The 18,063-nt window shown below is 42.2% G+C and overlaps 2 protein-coding genes across 2 annotated transcripts; both read right to left on the reverse strand.

The window, feature by feature from the left end:
• Positions 1–160: 160 nt before the first annotated feature.
• LOC112226087 (eukaryotic translation initiation factor 3 subunit G) lies at positions 161–4,528 on the reverse strand. Its single transcript, XM_024390320.2, has 10 exons — positions 4,423–4,528; positions 4,290–4,336; positions 3,833–3,921; positions 3,641–3,700; positions 1,616–1,720; positions 1,261–1,453; positions 1,017–1,136; positions 589–725; positions 352–458; positions 161–231 (listed from the first exon to the last, which is right to left on the reverse strand). Exons 1-10 carry the CDS (start codon positions 4,443–4,445, stop codon positions 216–218), a joined length of 897 nt encoding a protein of 298 aa, XP_024246088.2. The 5' UTR covers positions 4,446–4,528; the 3' UTR covers positions 161–215.
• A 5,839-nt stretch (positions 4,529–10,367) lies between these two features.
• On the reverse strand, positions 10,368–17,070 carry LOC112225745 (suppressor of SWI4 1 homolog). The gene is made up of 14 exons (XM_024389857.2): positions 16,908–17,070; positions 16,471–16,641; positions 16,162–16,263; positions 15,605–15,655; positions 15,249–15,419; positions 14,975–15,051; positions 14,645–14,752; positions 14,287–14,410; positions 13,890–13,968; positions 13,565–13,694; positions 13,322–13,482; positions 12,758–13,207; positions 12,143–12,167; positions 10,368–11,545 (listed from the first exon to the last, which is right to left on the reverse strand). The coding sequence occupies exons 1-14, from the start codon at positions 16,920–16,922 to the stop codon at positions 10,525–10,527; spliced, it is 2,685 nt and encodes an 894-aa protein (XP_024245625.1). The 5' UTR covers positions 16,923–17,070; the 3' UTR covers positions 10,368–10,524.
• Between the last annotated feature and the right edge of the window lie 993 nt (positions 17,071–18,063).

Consider the following 18,063-nt stretch of genomic DNA (forward strand, 5'->3'; position numbering starts at 1 on the left):
TTGCTTTGACCTCAAACATGTCAAATGCTGTTAGTTTATCCCTGAGCTCAGACCTATTTAGTGTTTCCCCCCCCACAGTAATTACCCCGAGTCACCCCCAATTGAATTAGTATTCAATGAGAAGGTTACATGAGTTTACCTACAAACAAGTGATACGCAGTCAGAATGACAAGTCTTTATTCAGAGCCACATCTTACATTCCTCCTGAAATATCATCAGTTGTTTGATGGTCTGCAAGGGGAGAAAAGAGAATCAGATGCAATTGATTAGGCTTTCAATGCATACGAGTGCTCCATCTGCTCCATCTGCTCCATCTGACTGAATTTCCCGTAGGTCTAAAACAATACTCACTTGGCCCATTCCACATTGAGGATAAGATGATCGTATCCAAATCCTGACACTCCTGCGATGGCTCTGGCTGCATCCTCCCTGCGGTGGAAACTGATGAAGGCAAAGCCCTGAAGGACAGAGGCCGTTAGAAGGCAAACAATTCCAACACGACGACCAGTAAATGCTCCCACAACTTTCAATTAATCTTTTTACCCTGCACAAGCAAGTTAATGGTTATGATACACTACTTCTACTCACCTTCGACTGGCCTGTGTTTTTGTCCTTTGCCAGGTAGATCCTGGAGATGGAGCCGAAAGGCCTGAAGAGCTCCTGCAGATCCGTCTCGCGTGTGTCCTCAGACAGGTTGGTCACACGGATGGTGGCGTTGTCATCAGCTGTGGAAGGATAGATACAGTTTAGGTTTGTGTTATCCCAGCCGTTTACCAAAATGCCTAGCTTTGTTGGAATTCCCCCAATGAAATCAAGAGGAGAAATTTCATTTTAAATCTCTGATTGGACTGCTGAACCTGGACCACGAGTGTAGTCCAGACATCAAGAGACTACGGTGTTGAGGTCTATAGACTCGTATGCCCCTTGATTGAGCGTCATTGTAAATAAGAATTTGTTCTTAACTGACTTACCTAAAACATATTTTTTTATAGAAAACAAAGTCAAATCATACGTACATGCACCACGGCGATTGGGTTGCATGGACTCTCCTCGACGTGTGCTGCCGTCCCTCAGGCTGGGGGGCACATACTTTCCCGTTTTGCTCCCTGCAGCTGGGGCGGCAGGCTCAGGCTCGTCTGAAACAAAGTTTAAAAAAAATATCCATCAGTGATGTCCATTTAACAAAAACGTTAACCACAATCATGACTGTACATTTACAGCACAATGTGACTTCTAAGCTATGGGCAATTATGACAATACCTCCTGCAGTCTTCGTCGGGTCTCCAGTGGACAGGCCCAGCTGCTCGGCCAGCTCCTTCTGCATGGGACCCAGAGTGTCCTTGTAGGGGCAGCGGGTGGTCCAATGGTCTCCTTTACAGATTCGACAGGACACTATCTTCTGTCCCTTCAGCTTGTTCATGGGGTCCTCTTCCACATCTTGGGCATTCAGGTCCTGAGAGAAGGATTCAGGTTATTACATATCACTGATTTATACCAGAACTAAAAAGGTGACAATGAACTGGTGGATTGTTGCGACTGAAGATATGAAGAGGCAATTCCTTCCCAGGAGATCTGATGGCTCAAAGAGAACAATACTAGGTCAGCTTCTCCTCACCTCTTTGCTAGAGATGAACACCATGAAGACATCATCACTGACTGTGGTATCAGCAACATTGGGACCTGGTGGGTCATACTCAGAGTTGCCAAACTTCTTCCAGTTCTGATTGGCGGGGATAGAAAAGCAATGTTAAATCAAAATACCTTCACATTTTAACCCCTTACACGTGAGTATTGGCCTATATTGAAATGTGAATAAGGATATGCATGATGACCATGGCAGCAACTGAAAGAACACTTTGGAGATGATGGGGAAGTGATCAGACTAAAGGTGATGACAACAGTTCACCTGACACACGACTGAATCCAAACATTACACTGTTGATTTTATGTGCATTTTACATTTACTGTACTTTTTGGCACATTTGTTAACGAAAACTGAACATTTTCTGGATACATTCAGTAACAAAGAATGTGTGTGGAAAACTTGGGGTACGTGCAACAAAAGAACAAAAAAAATGACGAGGGTTTGAGTGAGGACTAACTGGTGTTTTCAAGTGGCCACACCTCTCTAAAGTGTGAACAGTTCCCAAGCAATTTTAATGCACCTTTATGACTCAGATTCTTTGACTATAAGGTGCATTTTTGAGCTCTATCTGTGCCGTTGAGGAACTACACGTGCAGTTACTTTGTTTGGAACACCGCCCTGCATCCCTGCCTTTACGCAATACAAAAATGATCCATTATAAATCACAATCTAGGTCAGATGGGCATCATTTGAAAGCTTGTTCTATTGCCAACATAACTAGCTAAATGATAAAATATGATCTTAATGTTAGGCTTTTACAAGGCAACTCAGAAGTCGATCGTAGTTTTGGTGTCATGAGTGCAATTCAGAAGCCTATTCAGCGGCAAATCATCTTCACAATACCAAACAAACACACTCAGGTAAAGCTGTTAAGAAGCCTTTTTGACCTAGACTTGGCGCTCCGGTACCACTTGCCGTGCGGTAGCAGAGAGAACAGCCTATGACTAGGGTGGTTGGAGCCCCTGGCAATTTTTGGGGCCTTCCTCTGACAAGCCCAAAAAATTGCCAAGGGTTCCAGCCACCCTAGTCATAGCCTGTTCTCTCTGCTACCGCACGGCAAGCGTTACCGGAGCACCAAGTCTAGGTCCAAAAGGCTTCTTAACAGCTTCTACTCCCAAGCCATAAGACTCTTGAACAGTTAATCAAATGGCTACCTGGACTGTTTGCATTATCCCTACCCCACCCCAATTTTTAAGCTGCTGCTCTGTTTATTATACATGCATAGTCACTTTACCTACATGCACATATTACCTCGACTAACTGGTGCCCCCGTACATTGACTCTGTACCAGAACCCCCTGTATACTGCAACACTACTGTTATTTTATTGTTGCTCCTTAATTATTTGTTATATTTATTTTTTCCCTTAAAACTGCACTGTTGGTTAAGGTCTTGTGAGTAAGGATTTCACTGTAAGGTCTACAGCTGTTGTATTTGGAACGTGACAAATAAACTTTGATTTCTGTTCAGTATGGGGGGGTATAACCCCATGTCATCTTGTAACTGTACATCAAACATAGTGATCATAGATGTTGATAGATAGATGTCATTACATGAGTCTTAGGATATGTGAAGTGCCCATTTGGACTAATGTGTGTTTGGCTTGCTTGTATGACATCAGTGGTATTTATTATAATCCTTAACGTCTCATCTTTCAAAACACAGAGCCTCGTAATTTACAGCAGTTTCCTCACTCAGACAAAACAATTCTAAAGTGACCCAATTAGCAGGATTGATGGGAGCAACTTCTTGTCACATGCAGTGCTCAAGTTCAGAACAGCTGTCAGTCAAACCCATACAAAGCTGTCAGGTGACCCTGAGCTCTGACGTCGTGCATAGCATGTTATTGTACAGCCACTGCCTCCAAATCTGCCATTTCTCACCCATATACAGGTACGAGTGTAAAAGGTTAATGTACAATCCTATCAAACTCAATACTGGGGTGTTGTGCAACCAAAGGTTAAGATTGCGCTAAATTCCAAAAGAAAACACTGACCTTTCTCCTGGCAACAGCTTTGGAGGCCTTCCTAGTCTCAATCTTGAAGGTGCGAATAATCTGTAACACAAATGACAAATGTTCATTTCTTGGTTAGTTACATCTGATTCAGACATCAGGGGCAGTAGACTTTCTGGGAAGGAATCAAGAAACCCACTCTCCTATTTGGATGACCATTATAACAAAAAGTACCTTGAACTTCTTCCCATCCTCATCGATCTTGTATTCCGTGATGGTTTTGATATTTCCTTTGACGGTTTCTTTTGGAGGGGGTAGGGTACCTGGTGGTGGGGATGACAACACACAAATGAGGCCCTGATAGTTAACAATAATATCGATGCTGCCTGTTAGTGGATTGTTAGCTGCCTACCACCAACTTAGGCAAGCCAACTACAGCATGACGAGTAGACTTTGTTTTCCTGAGACAAACGTTATTTAGCTACCAAGGTTACTTACTAGCTAGCCAACTAACTTTACAAGGGGGGTAGTCTTCTCCCTGACAAATCACAAAAATTGTCTTACTGATTATGAAGTGTGACAGAGAAACTAACGACTATAATGGAAGTAAAAAAAATACACGTGGAAATCGCCCGGTTTAGCTAGCAAGTTAACGTTAATGCTAGCAAGCTAATGCTAGCCCGCTTCTTACCTTCGTCCCCCTCCTCTTCAACCTGATCGGCCCAACTGGGCTTGGAACTATAAAGAAAGATTAACACACAGTTTTTGAGAATTCAAACACATGATATATACGATAATCATTATATTTGTATTGAAGAACTCACTCGTCGTATTCAATCGACGGCATTCTGTCTGTGCGCGCAGCGGCCAGAGAACAAGGAAAAATACACGAACGACACAAACTGAAAAACTTACCAAATAGGATAGCTAGAGCGCCACCAATGGGTATGGAGGCTACATAATGCAACTTAAACGATAGGGCACAACATCTTATTCGATGAGGTTTAAAGGCGGTTGGCAACCAATTAATGTTGAATTACCGCCACCTAGTAGACTGGAGTATAACTACCATATTTATTTGAATTTGTTTTGGCCTATCCCTCTTAAAACTTCCGTCGCGGACAGAGATGGCCGCCTCGCTTCGCGTTCCATGTTTACATACCCTACATTACTCATCTCATATGTATATACTGTACTCTATACCATCTCCTGCATGTTGCCTATATGCCGTTCGGCCATCGCTCATTCATATATTTTGATGTACATATTCTTATTCATTCCTTTACACTTATGTGTATAAGGTAGTTGTGAAATTGTTATGTTATATTACTACATGGTCGGAACTAGAAGCACAAGCATTTCGCTACGCTCGTATTAACATCTGCTAACCATGTGTATGTGACCAATACATTTTGATTTTGATTTGAATTTGAAATCAACAAATACCCTACCATCTAAACCTACACTTCACAAAAAAAGTATATAATAATAATAAACATAAAAATAAATCTTAAATATATTTAGTCCTACCAACAGCCTGAAAGGATGAGACACAACCACTTAACATACTGTAACTCTTCTGACGTCAAGTCTCGCACAACAAAATAAACCTCTCTGCAGTTGCCACCACAACCTCAATTTTCTGCGATTTACATTACATCCCTGCAGTTCAGTTGATAACCATTGCTATAATTGCTAAAAATACAATCTTACTGAAACATATATCACTTGTTGGCCTATCCCTCTGTACTGGTACAGATCTACTACTGACACCAGTCCTCTCAGGATCCCTCCTTCTGTACTGGTACAGATCTACTACTGACACCAGTCCTCTCAGGATCCCTCCCTCTGTACTGGTACAGATCTACTACTGACACCAGTCCTCTCAGGATCCCTCCCTCTGTACTGGTACAGATCTACTACTGACACCAGTCCTCTCAGGATCCCTCCCTCTGTACTGGTACAGATCTACTACTTACGCCACTCCTCTCAGGATCCCTCCCCCTTGACCCATATTCCTTCACTGCCTCAGCACATAAATACTGTAACCCGGGAAACATCAACCTGCCTCTCTTGCACCAGACATTTCTGATCCCCAGCCCCATCAGCACCCCTACAATTAACACAACTTTCCCCAATGCTATACATTTCTTTGTCTAATGCCCCATTCTGCACACGTCTCACACCTAAGAACCTCCCTCCTACACACACTGGGGTCACATGCCCGTAAGCAGGGTTCATCAACTAGATCACAGGCCAATTTTCTTCTGGAGAGGAAGGTCGGGGCCAGAACATAATTACAAATAATTTGTAGATTTTTTTTATCCATTATTTTACCAGGTAAGTTGACTGAGAACACATTCTCATTTGCAGCAACAACCTGGGGAATAGTTACAGTAGGGGGATGAATGAGCCAATTGTAAACTGGGGATTATTAGGTAACAGTGATGGTTTGAGGGCCAGATTGGGAATTTAGCCAGGACACCGGGGTTAACACCCCTACTCTTACAATAAGTGCCATGGGATCTTTTAATGACCTCAGAGTGTCAGGACACCCGTTTAACGTCCCATCCGAAAGACAGCACCCTACACAGGGCAGTGTCCCCAATCACTGCCCTGGGGCATTGGGATATTTTTTTAGACCAGAGGAAAGAGTGCCTCCTACTGGCCCTCCAACACCACTTCCAGCAGCATCTGGTCTCCCATCCAGGAACTGACTAGGACTAACCCTGCTTAGCTTCAGATGCAAGCCAGCAGTGGTATGCAGGGTGCTATGCTGCTGGCCAAATCAACTGCAAGATAGGGGTGGTATACAGAAGATAGCCCTATTTGGTAAAAGACCAAGTCCATATTATGGCAAGAACAGCTAAAATAAGCAAAGAGAAACGACAGTCTGTCATTACTTTAATACATGAAGGTCAGTCAATCTGGAAAATGTCAAGAACCTTTAAACTGTCTTCAAGCGCATTCGCAAAAACCAGGCCATGGTGAAACTGGCTCTCATGATGACCACCACAGGAAAGGAAGACCCATAGTTACATCTGCTGTAGAGGGTAAGTTCATTAGAGTTACCAGCCTCAGAAATTGCAGCCCAAATAAATGCTTCACAAAGTAACAGACAAACTCAACATCAACTGTTCAGAGGAGACTGCATGAATCAGGTCTTTATGGTCGAATTACTGCCAATAAACCACTACTAAAGTACACCAATAAGAAGAAGAGACTTGCTTGGGCCAAGAAACACGAGCAGTGAACAAGACCGGTGGAAATCTGTCCTTTGGTCTGATGAGTCCAAATTGGAGATTTTTGGTTCCAACCACTGTGTCTTTGTGAGACGCAGAGTAGGTGAACGGATGATCTCTGCATGTGTGGTTCCCACCGTGAAGCCTGGAGGAGGAGGTGTGATGGTGTGAGGTGCTTTGCTGGTGACACTGCCAGTGATTTATTTAGAATTCAAGGCACACTTAACCAGCATGGCTACCACAGCATTCTGCAACGATACGCCCACCCATCTGGTATGCGCTTAGTGGGGACTATCATTTGTTTTTCAACAGGACAATGACCCAATAAAAAGCTATTTGTTTTCGTAGAAAAAAGGTTTGTACCCGTAGAAAGCGATTTCCATAAATCGCTGGCAGCCTCTCATTCGGCCATGTTGATGCCTGCCTTACAAGGCTGCAGAAATTATAGTACGTAACCACCATCGCTTTCTAGGGGTACTACAAATCGCTTTCTACACGTGAGAACTTTTAGTCTTTTTCTTGTTGTCAAAACCCTGCCAAAAGTCAGGTGACCTTAGCGCTTCCAAATATGGAGTTGCAGGTTTGCCATATCTGTCAACGTTCTAATGCAATATATTGATTTACAAATACAAATCAAAAGGTGTTTGTTTGTGGATAATGAATTGCATTTGTGGATAGTGATTTACATTTGTGGAAAGGGATGGTACTTATTTGTACAGATCATGATACACGAATACAAAATGCATGCTGTGTGTTCACAATACATTTGGCATGATATTGATCCCGTACTGATGAGTCAAGGAGACAGTGCAGCAAGCGTGCACATTGTGACAACTTTTTACCAGTTGTAGGTAGGCTATTTAATATGTTTTCCATAAAACATATTAATGCACTAGAACTGATATGGCGACAAAGCATCGGAAAATAACTTTATGTGCTCTAGAGCTCTTTAGATAAATTCGCCCAGAGCTGGATTAAAGTAACCTGCATTCAAATGTCAACTTTTCCTATGGATAACCGTATCAAGCGAAGGGTTTTACTCATGCTCAGTTCTAGAGTAGCCTAGAATGGAATAGAAATTAATAGCCTACTTGAGGGCCAACATATGCAAATGTAACCTATCATTCTCCACATTTAATGTCAGTTTCATAGAAGACAGTTTCACCATAAATTCCATTTCAAATTTCCACTCGGGCAGCACTCTAGAGTCCAGACTCTATACCCTAGAGTCTCATAGAGTCCAGACTCTATACCTGCGCGGGTGGACATTTGACATGGAAGTTATGGGGAAAAAGTCCACTATGAAACTGATATTAAATGTGGAGAATGATAGGTTACATTTGCATATGTTGGCCCTCAAGTAGGCTATTCATTTCTATGCCATTCTAGGCTACTGTGACCTACCATTTGACACAGTACAATAAATATTTTGAAATGACGATCACTGGAGTCATTGCAAATCAATTTGTGCCACATGTGTAGCCTACCTGGAGCTGGCAAATGGATTTAATAAATATAACTGCATTTTTTGTTGTAGTCTTGTGTTATTATGCAAATCTTAATGGCCATGTTTAGTTAATTAAATTGGAAGTTATCAATTGTGATCATGGTCACAGCTCTATCGCGTAGGTATCATTCTCCACATTTAATGTCAGTTTCATTGTGGACTTTTCCCTGAAATTAGATGTTGGCATTTCAGGGGCCGTAGGCTACCTGCATCTAGCTCAGCAAACAATGGCAAAGTTGAATTGCAACTTTAAACCCAGATTTCAGTCAGTAGCCTATGTCTATTGAAATAACAAGTCAATCTTGCAAGTTGGCCATTTATAATAGTTTGTAGTCTTAACATCTGGCACATAAAGAAGGCACAATTATCAGAAAATAGCCTAACATTCGTTTTTTGAAGTTCGTCCAAGTGTTTCTTGCACATATTGAGATCATCTGTCCAACTTTCATCACTCAAACTCTCCTGTCGGATATATCTAGTTATGCACATGCACAAGTGGGATTTTTAAAGAAAATAAGGCCCGAGGGTGGTGTGGTATATGGCCAACATACCATGGCTAAGGGCTGTTCTATTGCACCACGCAATGCAGAGTGCTAGAAAACAGTCCCCGTGGTAATTAGAGCAGTACAAATAAATGTTTTGTCATACCCATGGTATACGGTCTGATACATACAGTTAAAGTCGGAAGTTTACATACACCTTAGCCAAATACATTTAAACTCAGTTTTTCACAATTCCTGACATTTAATCCTAGTAAAAATTCCCTGTTTTATGTCAGTTAGGATCACCACTTTATTTTAAGAATGTGAAATGTCAGAATAATATTAGAGAGAATGATTTGATTCAAATTTGATTTTTTTCATCACATTCCCAGTGGGTCAGAAGTTCACATACACTCAATTAGTATTCGGTAGCATTGCCTTTAAATTGTTTAACTTGGGTCAAACGTTTCGGGTAGCCTTCCACAACCTTCCCACAATAAGTTGGGTGAATTTTGGCCCATTCCTCCTGACAGAGCTGGTGTAACTGAGTCAGGTTTGTAGGCCTCCTCGCTCGCACACGCCTTTTCAGTTCTGCCCACAACTTTTCTATAGGATTGAGGTCAGGGCTTTGTGATGGCCACTCCAATACCTTGACTTTGTTGTCCTTAAGCCATTTTGCAACAACTTTGGAAGTATGCTTGGGGTCATTGTCCATAGACTGCTGCGCCAGTAGGAGCCAATCAGCATTCAGGGCTCGACCCACCCAGTTTACAATTATTAACTTTACTAACAAAATGTTTGTTTGAAATGTAAACTGATATGACACATAAATGTCAAAATAACATGCAAAACGTATATATATATATATATATATATATATATATATATATTTTACTAAACAGGTGGGGCTACTTGTCTGAATGACAGGTCGCCACTGCACCTACGATACTTCGCTCTGATTCACTTCTATTTCTCCTCCCGTCTTCGATCCTGCATACAGCTCACTCTACCATTCTTATTTAACAAACCATCTCCCTTTCCCCCGCCATTTTAACCGATTCAAGCTAACTCTATTTCTTCCTCTCTCTTAAGACCTCCTCTGCCTCACTTTTTCCCTCCTTATAATACTGCACTTCTCCTCACATACATCTTGTTCTTGCCCTCTCGAGGGATGACATTTATCCGGCTGTCACAATCTCCATACAACCAGCACAAACCCCTCGGGATGTAACGCTCAACAGTGCATCCCACTTCTAAAGCAGCTGCATCGTCTTGATGTTCCTCTTTATCAATAGCTACAGCGACTCTTTATCATTTCTAACTAGCGCGCTTTTCCATCCACCGTCTCCTAGGGCACAAAATGGCGGTTATATTAACTTTTATCCTGTGCTTTTGGTGTTCACGTTTTTCTCCTGTTCTGTAAGCTCATCAGGTGAAAACTGTAAGCAATGTAGGAATGTAGCTACATTTGAAATTGCTATTTTTTACGTGTTCAATTTCTATTATCCGATACTGTAATAATGAATATAGAAGAGGGCATAGTTTAGACTTTATGAAAGGAAACATGACCATCAGAACATTGGAAGGAAGTGCATATAGCTGCAGTTATTTACAGATAAGTCATCAACTGTGTGTAACACTTGCTTATCAGAAACACCATAAGTGCAAGCTTCCAAGGACCAGAGAGAGCATCGTTTAATTCATGACCATATCAGCTGAGCTCCTTCCACAGCAGGCGACTCGGATGTTATCAAACACAGCCATGTATAGCAGTGGATGGATGCACATGTTCAGTGTAGCCAGTCCCTTGGACACTTGGTAGGCCTTGTACACCCAGTCGCAGACCGAGCCAAGTTTGTGAACCTTCTGGTAGAAATAGTAGCTCTGGAGGAGGTGATAAGGCACAAAGGAAATGGCATACAGCACAACCACTGCAAACACCATCAGGGCCACCTTCCGTTTCTCCAGGGAGGTGATATTCACATTCCTCCACACCACCCTCAACACTGCACAGTATGATGCAAATGTGACCAGGAAGGGAATAAAACACCCAGCCACAGACAGAAAGACTTTGTAAAACAAGTGAGTGTATGCAACTGCATCACTGTCGGTGCAATAGGATACACAACAGGTTTTGTTGCTTCTCTCTGGACATGTGGAGGCAAACTTCAACACAGGAGAGGAGATGGCTGTCACAAAGATCCAGATGGCGACACTGGCAGCCTTGGCTTTGGCTGGGTTCACATGGTTCCGGCTGAAGAAGGGGTACACAATGGCCACATAGCGGTTCACACTGATACACATGATGAAGTAGATGCTAACATACAGGTTGCAGGTGAAGAGGAAGCGTTCTATCTTACAGACCGCCACCCCAAACAGCCAGTTCTTGTCCTGCATGTAGTAGACTATGAGCAGGGGCAGGGTGAGGACATAGAGCAGGTCACTGATGGCCAGGTTACAGGACAGCACCACACCAGTGTGCCAGCTGTTCCTATCCCTGGTAGACAGGAGTCTCAGGGCAAACAGGTTACCAACCAACGCCACGCAGAACTCAACACCGTACACTGAAGGCAATAACTGCACTTGGAACTTGTCACCATGACAAGAAGAGTTGTGATCCATCATGTTGGTTGTGTATTGATTTCTGTGGGAGATTAGAAAATAGGAGGGGAAAAGGCTGTGCAAACTGGCTCCCAAAAGTGGTATTTGTTCATCTCTGTGGAAGAAAAAGGATAAAGATATTCATTATATTCTCTTCTGAAGTGGAGAACCATTCTTTTACGCAGTTCATCCTGATCCCCTAAGAGGAACTTTGCATTGTGCCAGCCAATACATCAGTCACAACAGTTCATAAAATCAATCAGTATCATTCTGTCACAATACATGTAATACATTGATAGTATTAGTATTAGGTTTAAGATATCTTCAGAGCTGTTGTCTTATCAGAAATATACATCTGTGGTCAAAAATAAATAAAAACACACTGCAGTTCTCCATACTAATTTATGCAATGGATAGCAAATAATAATCTAAAGTACCATGGACCAAGGTGGTGTAAATCTTAAACCAACAGAATGTCTGTCCAAAACACCCCACGGAGCCATAAACATGTTAAATATATTTTCTCTTTAAGAAAATCCACAAGACCGTTTGATGTCTGTCTACTCAACAGACACAAAAACCCGAAGTATGCACCAGTACTCAAAAACAGGCGGGTCAATTATAAAAAGTCCACATTCACAAAATGTACACTTTACAGATATTTAAATGGATGACTGTAATGACCTCAGAATAAAGCCAGATTAGTACTTACTCATTGACAGATAAGGCTACAGTTCCTGGGGTAGATGTTCACAGAGACCAGTAGAACTTCCCATGATTGGTTCGTTACATGTAAAGGTTTAAAGCAGTCACTTCCCTTTTTGACCTTCCGCCACCCTCACAAATCAACCCCTTCGTAGGCATTTTCAAGAAGTGTGACTAACACTGCATGCCCCTTGTTCTATTTGTAGCACAGTACCAAATGAAAATGTCACAACTCAAGTCGCATGCTCACCAGCCTCGGCTCCAGTTAACGCTCACACTTTGAGGTGAAAGCCTGTGGCAGAGACAACACGAGCCAGCCCCAAGAAAAAAAGGCTACACACAATTGAGCTGTACTTTGCATCCAGCAATTTATTTGCTAACGCTTTATAACATTTATATAAACATGTTCACAAGGTACAAAATTACATCATTGCATTTTCATCCAGTCCTCCAGCTGACTTGTAGCAATAACGAAGTCCTATCATGAAGGAATACATTCCTGTTCATGTTGATCAGAAACTGCAGACCACAATAATGAGTCAATACTGCCATCTGGTGTTCTACCAGGGTAGAGCGCTCAGCATGCATCAGTCCAGGCTTTCGAAGGGTTATGAAGCTCAGCTCTTCCCCTTCCTCTGTTTGAAGCCCCCCTTCGCCCCTCCCGGGCCCTTCTTGAAACCACCAGGACGAGGTTTGCCCTTAAACTTAGAACCCCCATCACCTCCAAATTTCTTTCCCGGCTCAGACTTTCCTCCAAATCTTTTATCCCTATCACCAAATTTCTTCCCTCCAAATTGTTTGCCCCCATCCCCAAATTTCTTTCCTGCAAACCTCTTGCCCCCAGGTGACATCCTTCCAAAAGATTTGCCCCCACCCCCAAATTTCTTTCCCTCTTTCCTGTCCCTGTCACCCTCCATTCGGTCTCTGGGTTTCCCTCCTGGACCAGACCTATGAGGTGACTTGGAACCATGTTTGTTTTTTCTGTCGTCACCAGAGAACGGTTTCCTCTTCTTGAAGGGTCCTCCCGAGGGCCTTTCAGGCCTTTGCCTCCTCTTGGCTGCAGGGAACATATCTAGATGGGGGAGAACAATATAGAATGTGCTTTTGTCGGTCAAAGTAGCACAAAAATATAGTACAACAAAACACAAACTATAGAGACTTGGTTCAGTACTGAAAGAGTACTTACCTTCATCTGGCTCCTCCCCTACAGCCTGTCTGTAGTACTCTGCCTCGTCGTCAGATTCAACAACCGGGGGCCTGTTATCCTGGTTCCCAGGATCCTCCACTTCAGGGTCATGCTCTTCCTCCTCCTGGCGCTTCCTCTTGATGCCTGCCATGCTTCTTTTCCTGACATTACAGAAACAAACATCACTGTTCCACTCCAACTCAGGTGGAATGAATAGCAGTTACAATGTGCTATAACGCTCACTTGTTCTCCTCCCGTAACGCTTTCTTTTGGGCAACATCCTGCTCTTGTTTTTTCTTCCGTTCCTGCTTTTCTTTCATCTGCGCCTCTTTTCGGACCAGGATCTCCTGAAGCTCTTCCTCAGTCTTGGCGACTATCAGAAAAGACATTTGAGGGCCTGTATCAGCACTTCACAATGACCAATCAACAGAAACACCCATTCTCAGTGGATGTGTCAGTAAGCGTTTACATTTATGTTGTTGAAATATCACAGGTAATCATTGTTATCTTTTCATCATGTACATCCCATAGACATCTAAATCAACAGGAAACTGACAGGTGTACTTACTGACTGCATGGTAGAGTATGTTCCCCTCTCCCATTCCCTCCTCGATCTTCACCAGCTGCATGGTGATGCGTGGGCCAATCTGAAGAGAAAACAAACTGCCGCTGTAGAAACCTACCAGAACTGCTGACAATGTCACATCAATAGGATCAACCGCTGAAGGCACCATGGTGATAAATGTCAGGATGTGTCAGTAAGCGTTTACTTTTGTGAAATATCACAGGTAATCATAGATATCTTTTCATCATGTACATCCCACGGACAGAAAATGACAAGACAAACGGATGCTATAAACCTAGCATTTATAGTCACTGCCAACACAGGAGCAGACAATTCTATTGAAATGCTAGTTACAATGTAATATCATTAAGATCAGCCACTAAGTCACCATGGTAATCACCTCAGTCAGTCTCACAGCGCTCTGTTGAGACGCCATGTTACCACGCCCGGAGTAGATCTGTGGCAGTTCCGTTATGTTGTGATCTCCATCTTGCTCTGCTTCACTTTCTGAAAGATTAGCACCCCTGAAAGAAAGTTAGCAGGGTAAGAGAACACATAACAGCTGGCCAAATCAGAATGACTTTGTAGGTCGCTCACGTCACAGCCAACATAGACAAGGAAGTATCACACAAATAACTTTATGATACAGCTCGAATTCATCAAAGCAATACTGAGAACCCAAACACATGCAAACAGACCAGGTAGATCAAGTACAGCAGGAGATACTCTGCTAGGACTACAACAACCAGGGCTCTTACTTCATCAGCAACTCACTGATGTCCTCAAACTTGCTCATGTTGGGGAACTTTTCCTGCATCAGCTTCTTCACTCCTCTACTCATGCCCACAGGGACTACTTTCAGGCTGCTGCAGAGGGGGACAGGGAGAAGGACATGGTTGAGTGTGGTCTGAACCATTTAGTCAGCTACAGGATCCTGCATGATGGGCGCATCAGTGCGTTTACTTTGAATATACATCACTAAACAGTCAATTCACAATGTGTCATCCTCTGAGCCCAAGCAGTCTTCCTATAGAGTAACCAAGCCACATTGAATTAAAACAAGTGCACAAAACATCTTGTATACGTACTAATGGCGAAATTCAATTTCTTGAGACACTGGATCGTAGTTCACCAAAACACATCTCTTTATGGCGTTGAGGGCTACCTACAAGAAGCAAACCTGTTAAAATGCACACTAACCCAATTCTCGTCAATATAATCATAAAGGATAAAAGGATTGTGGGATATCAGAAAGCGTTTACTTTTGAGTGATCGTCACAGATAATCAGAAGACTATACTATCATCATATTTCACAAATCCTCAATCCAGCAAAAATCCAGGTACTGGTGCCTTTGACATACCTTGTGCACATTGATGGAAGGGAACATGTTTTGGAACATGGTGGCCATCAGTTTGACATGCATGCCCTCCGAGCCAAAGTTATTGAGGACCAGCAGTGCATGATGTGTGAACTGCTGTTCATGCATTCTGTGCCTCTTCAGTGACGAGACCACATCTTTAATAAGGGAGTACTGAAAATGAGAAAGACCATATTCAGGAAAAGCAATTGAAGCCCAAAACCCCATATTTGCTTGTTTCTAGTATTGGGGCTCATCAGTGCGTTTACTTTGAACATATATCACCAAACAGTCACGTCAAAATCTGTCATCCTTTGAGCCCATTTCTCCCACTAAGTCATTTGGGTTTGTGTACTCACTTTGGTCACCCGGAAATGGAGCATAGGGCCTTTAGGCAGCCGAGCAAGCCTCTGGAAGAAAAAAAAAATCTCAAACACTCACTCATTTACCATTAGGACCTGGTAAACAGCACAACTGTAGATATTGATGCATCAGTGATAAAACATCTTAATCATGAATTCAGATATTCTCATAACTCAATCATCTGCATCAGCAATTGGATAACCAAGGAGGTGGCTGACGCAGCATATACCTCATTGATCAATAGTGATAAATCATAAAGACATTCCCTTTGAAAGGCCAAGGGTTTAGAGAGCAGCTGTAAAAATAGGGACTGTGTCTACTGTTAAAGCCCCTCATAGTACAGTAAAGCAACATGAGTGTATTCATTACGCTGATTCTGTTGCAAAATAAAGTTTACTCCAAACATAAAAAAATAAAAAGTACCTCTCAAGACAAAAAAACGAGAGTTTCTACTGGACAAATTCAAGTATGTCCCTCCCAGTTTAGTTTGGTTCTTAAACAGTCAAACGGTTTCAAAGCTTAATACACCCTTGGAGTTGGCAGACTTATTTACCATGTTGACACTACTGGGAGTCTTGGTGAAGATCATGAAGTGTGTCACTCCCAGTGGCCCTGCTACAGCCACAAAGTCCTTCAGCACATTCTTCTTCCTCACCTGTCAAATCACACGCAGGCAAGCCATCAAATCCATTATGAGCACATGTATGTACAGGCTCAGAGCAGTGCAATATCACAGAATTATGATTCGTTTCATAAATTCACAAAATATATTAAGTAACAAAATCTGGATTGCAGTAACTTCACTCTGATTCAAGTCAGTTATAAATAATAGTTTAGCGTTTCATGACATGAACAAACGGACCTTAAGGGATTCTGCAGTGAAGGGCTCCATGACCCGCCGCATGTCCTCAACTAGCTGACCGACATTCTTGCCGACTTGGCCACGGTGAAACACGAAGGAGTGAGGGACCGCACCGAACACCTCTTCCGCCACATGGTTCGCACTCAAACGTGACTTCTTCTGGTTTTTGGTCTGAAATTGAATTAACACGTTAGTTTTGCTGGCCAAGATACTTTTCTACGTTACGAGCTAACGCCGGTACTGTAGCCGTTGTGGATGTAATCAGTTACAAATATTTTAATCATTGTTCAGATATTCTCATAAAAACATCATTTTATCCACCTAGCTACACGTCCACATGCCGATGAGACGACCTCCAATATAATTACAATAATCTGAATCGTGTCAATAACTAGATACTATAGCTAACGTTAGCCAACAACTACTTAACCGCTTACCTTGGACTTCCCCATACTGGCAGTTTAAGTTTGACAAAATACGATTATAAAACGTCGTTGATGAACCTAGCTATGTAAAAATCTAGCATATTCCGCTATGCCTCTCCGTGTCCTCCATTTCAATCAGATACTGCTTTTCAACCACGTGGATCTCACTGCGCCGGCGCGGTGTCACATTGAAAAACGTTCGTCTTATTCAAATGCCCAACCAAATTTTTGTTCTCACCTTCCAGCATGTGTATTTGGCAACCAACCTGGTGTTGCTAGAGGAATTTAAAGAACATTTGCAATATGAAGTCTAAAAAGTAAAACTTCATTTTAAGGGGTCCTTATTACAGTGTAATTACATGTAACAGGTGTCGTAGTTAATTGTAATAACTCAGTTACATTGTAATAACATGTAACTGGTGGTAATTGCAGCCTGCAATTACAGAGGTGTAACAACAAATGCTTGTACCATGTTTGTTACAAAGGGGCAAGTTTCCACTAAATTGACCAATTTAGTGTTTAAATTCACCAATTTTGTGTTTAGTTTCTTCTCAGCTGCATCTGATTCAGTAATAACTGTCACAAGATTGTAATCTCTTGTGGACAGATACACTGGGTTTCCGAGATTACAACGGTTGGAGGCTCAATAGGCTCTAATTACCAACCCTTCAATCTGCACCCTTCAAAATCTCCAAATCAAATTTGATTGGTCACATGCTCATGTTTAGCAGATGTTATTGCGGATGTAGTGAAGTGCTTGTGTTTCTAGCTCCAACAGTGATGTAATATCTAACAATACACACAAACCTAAAAGTAAAATAATGGAATTAAGGAATATATAAATATTAGGATGAGCAATGTCGGAGTGGCATAGACTAAAATACAGTAGAATAGAATACAGTATATACATATGAGATGAGTAAAGCAAAAATATGTAAACATAATTAAAGTGACAAGTGTTCCATTATTAAAGTGACCAGTGATTTCAAGTCTATGTACAGTATATAGGGCAGCAGCCGCTAAGGTACAAGGTTACATAACCGGGCGGAAGCAACCTAGTGATGGCTATTTAACAGTCTGATGGCATTGAGATAGAAGCTGCTTCACTCAATGTTGTTGCTTGCACTTGCCCCCAAAGTGTACCATCTGGGTTAACTTGGTTGAGTTT

The sequence above is a fragment of the Oncorhynchus tshawytscha genome, linkage group LG27 (genome assembly GCF_018296145.1).
Source record: "Oncorhynchus tshawytscha isolate Ot180627B linkage group LG27, Otsh_v2.0, whole genome shotgun sequence".
Taxonomy (NCBI): Eukaryota; Metazoa; Chordata; class Actinopteri; order Salmoniformes; family Salmonidae; genus Oncorhynchus; species Oncorhynchus tshawytscha.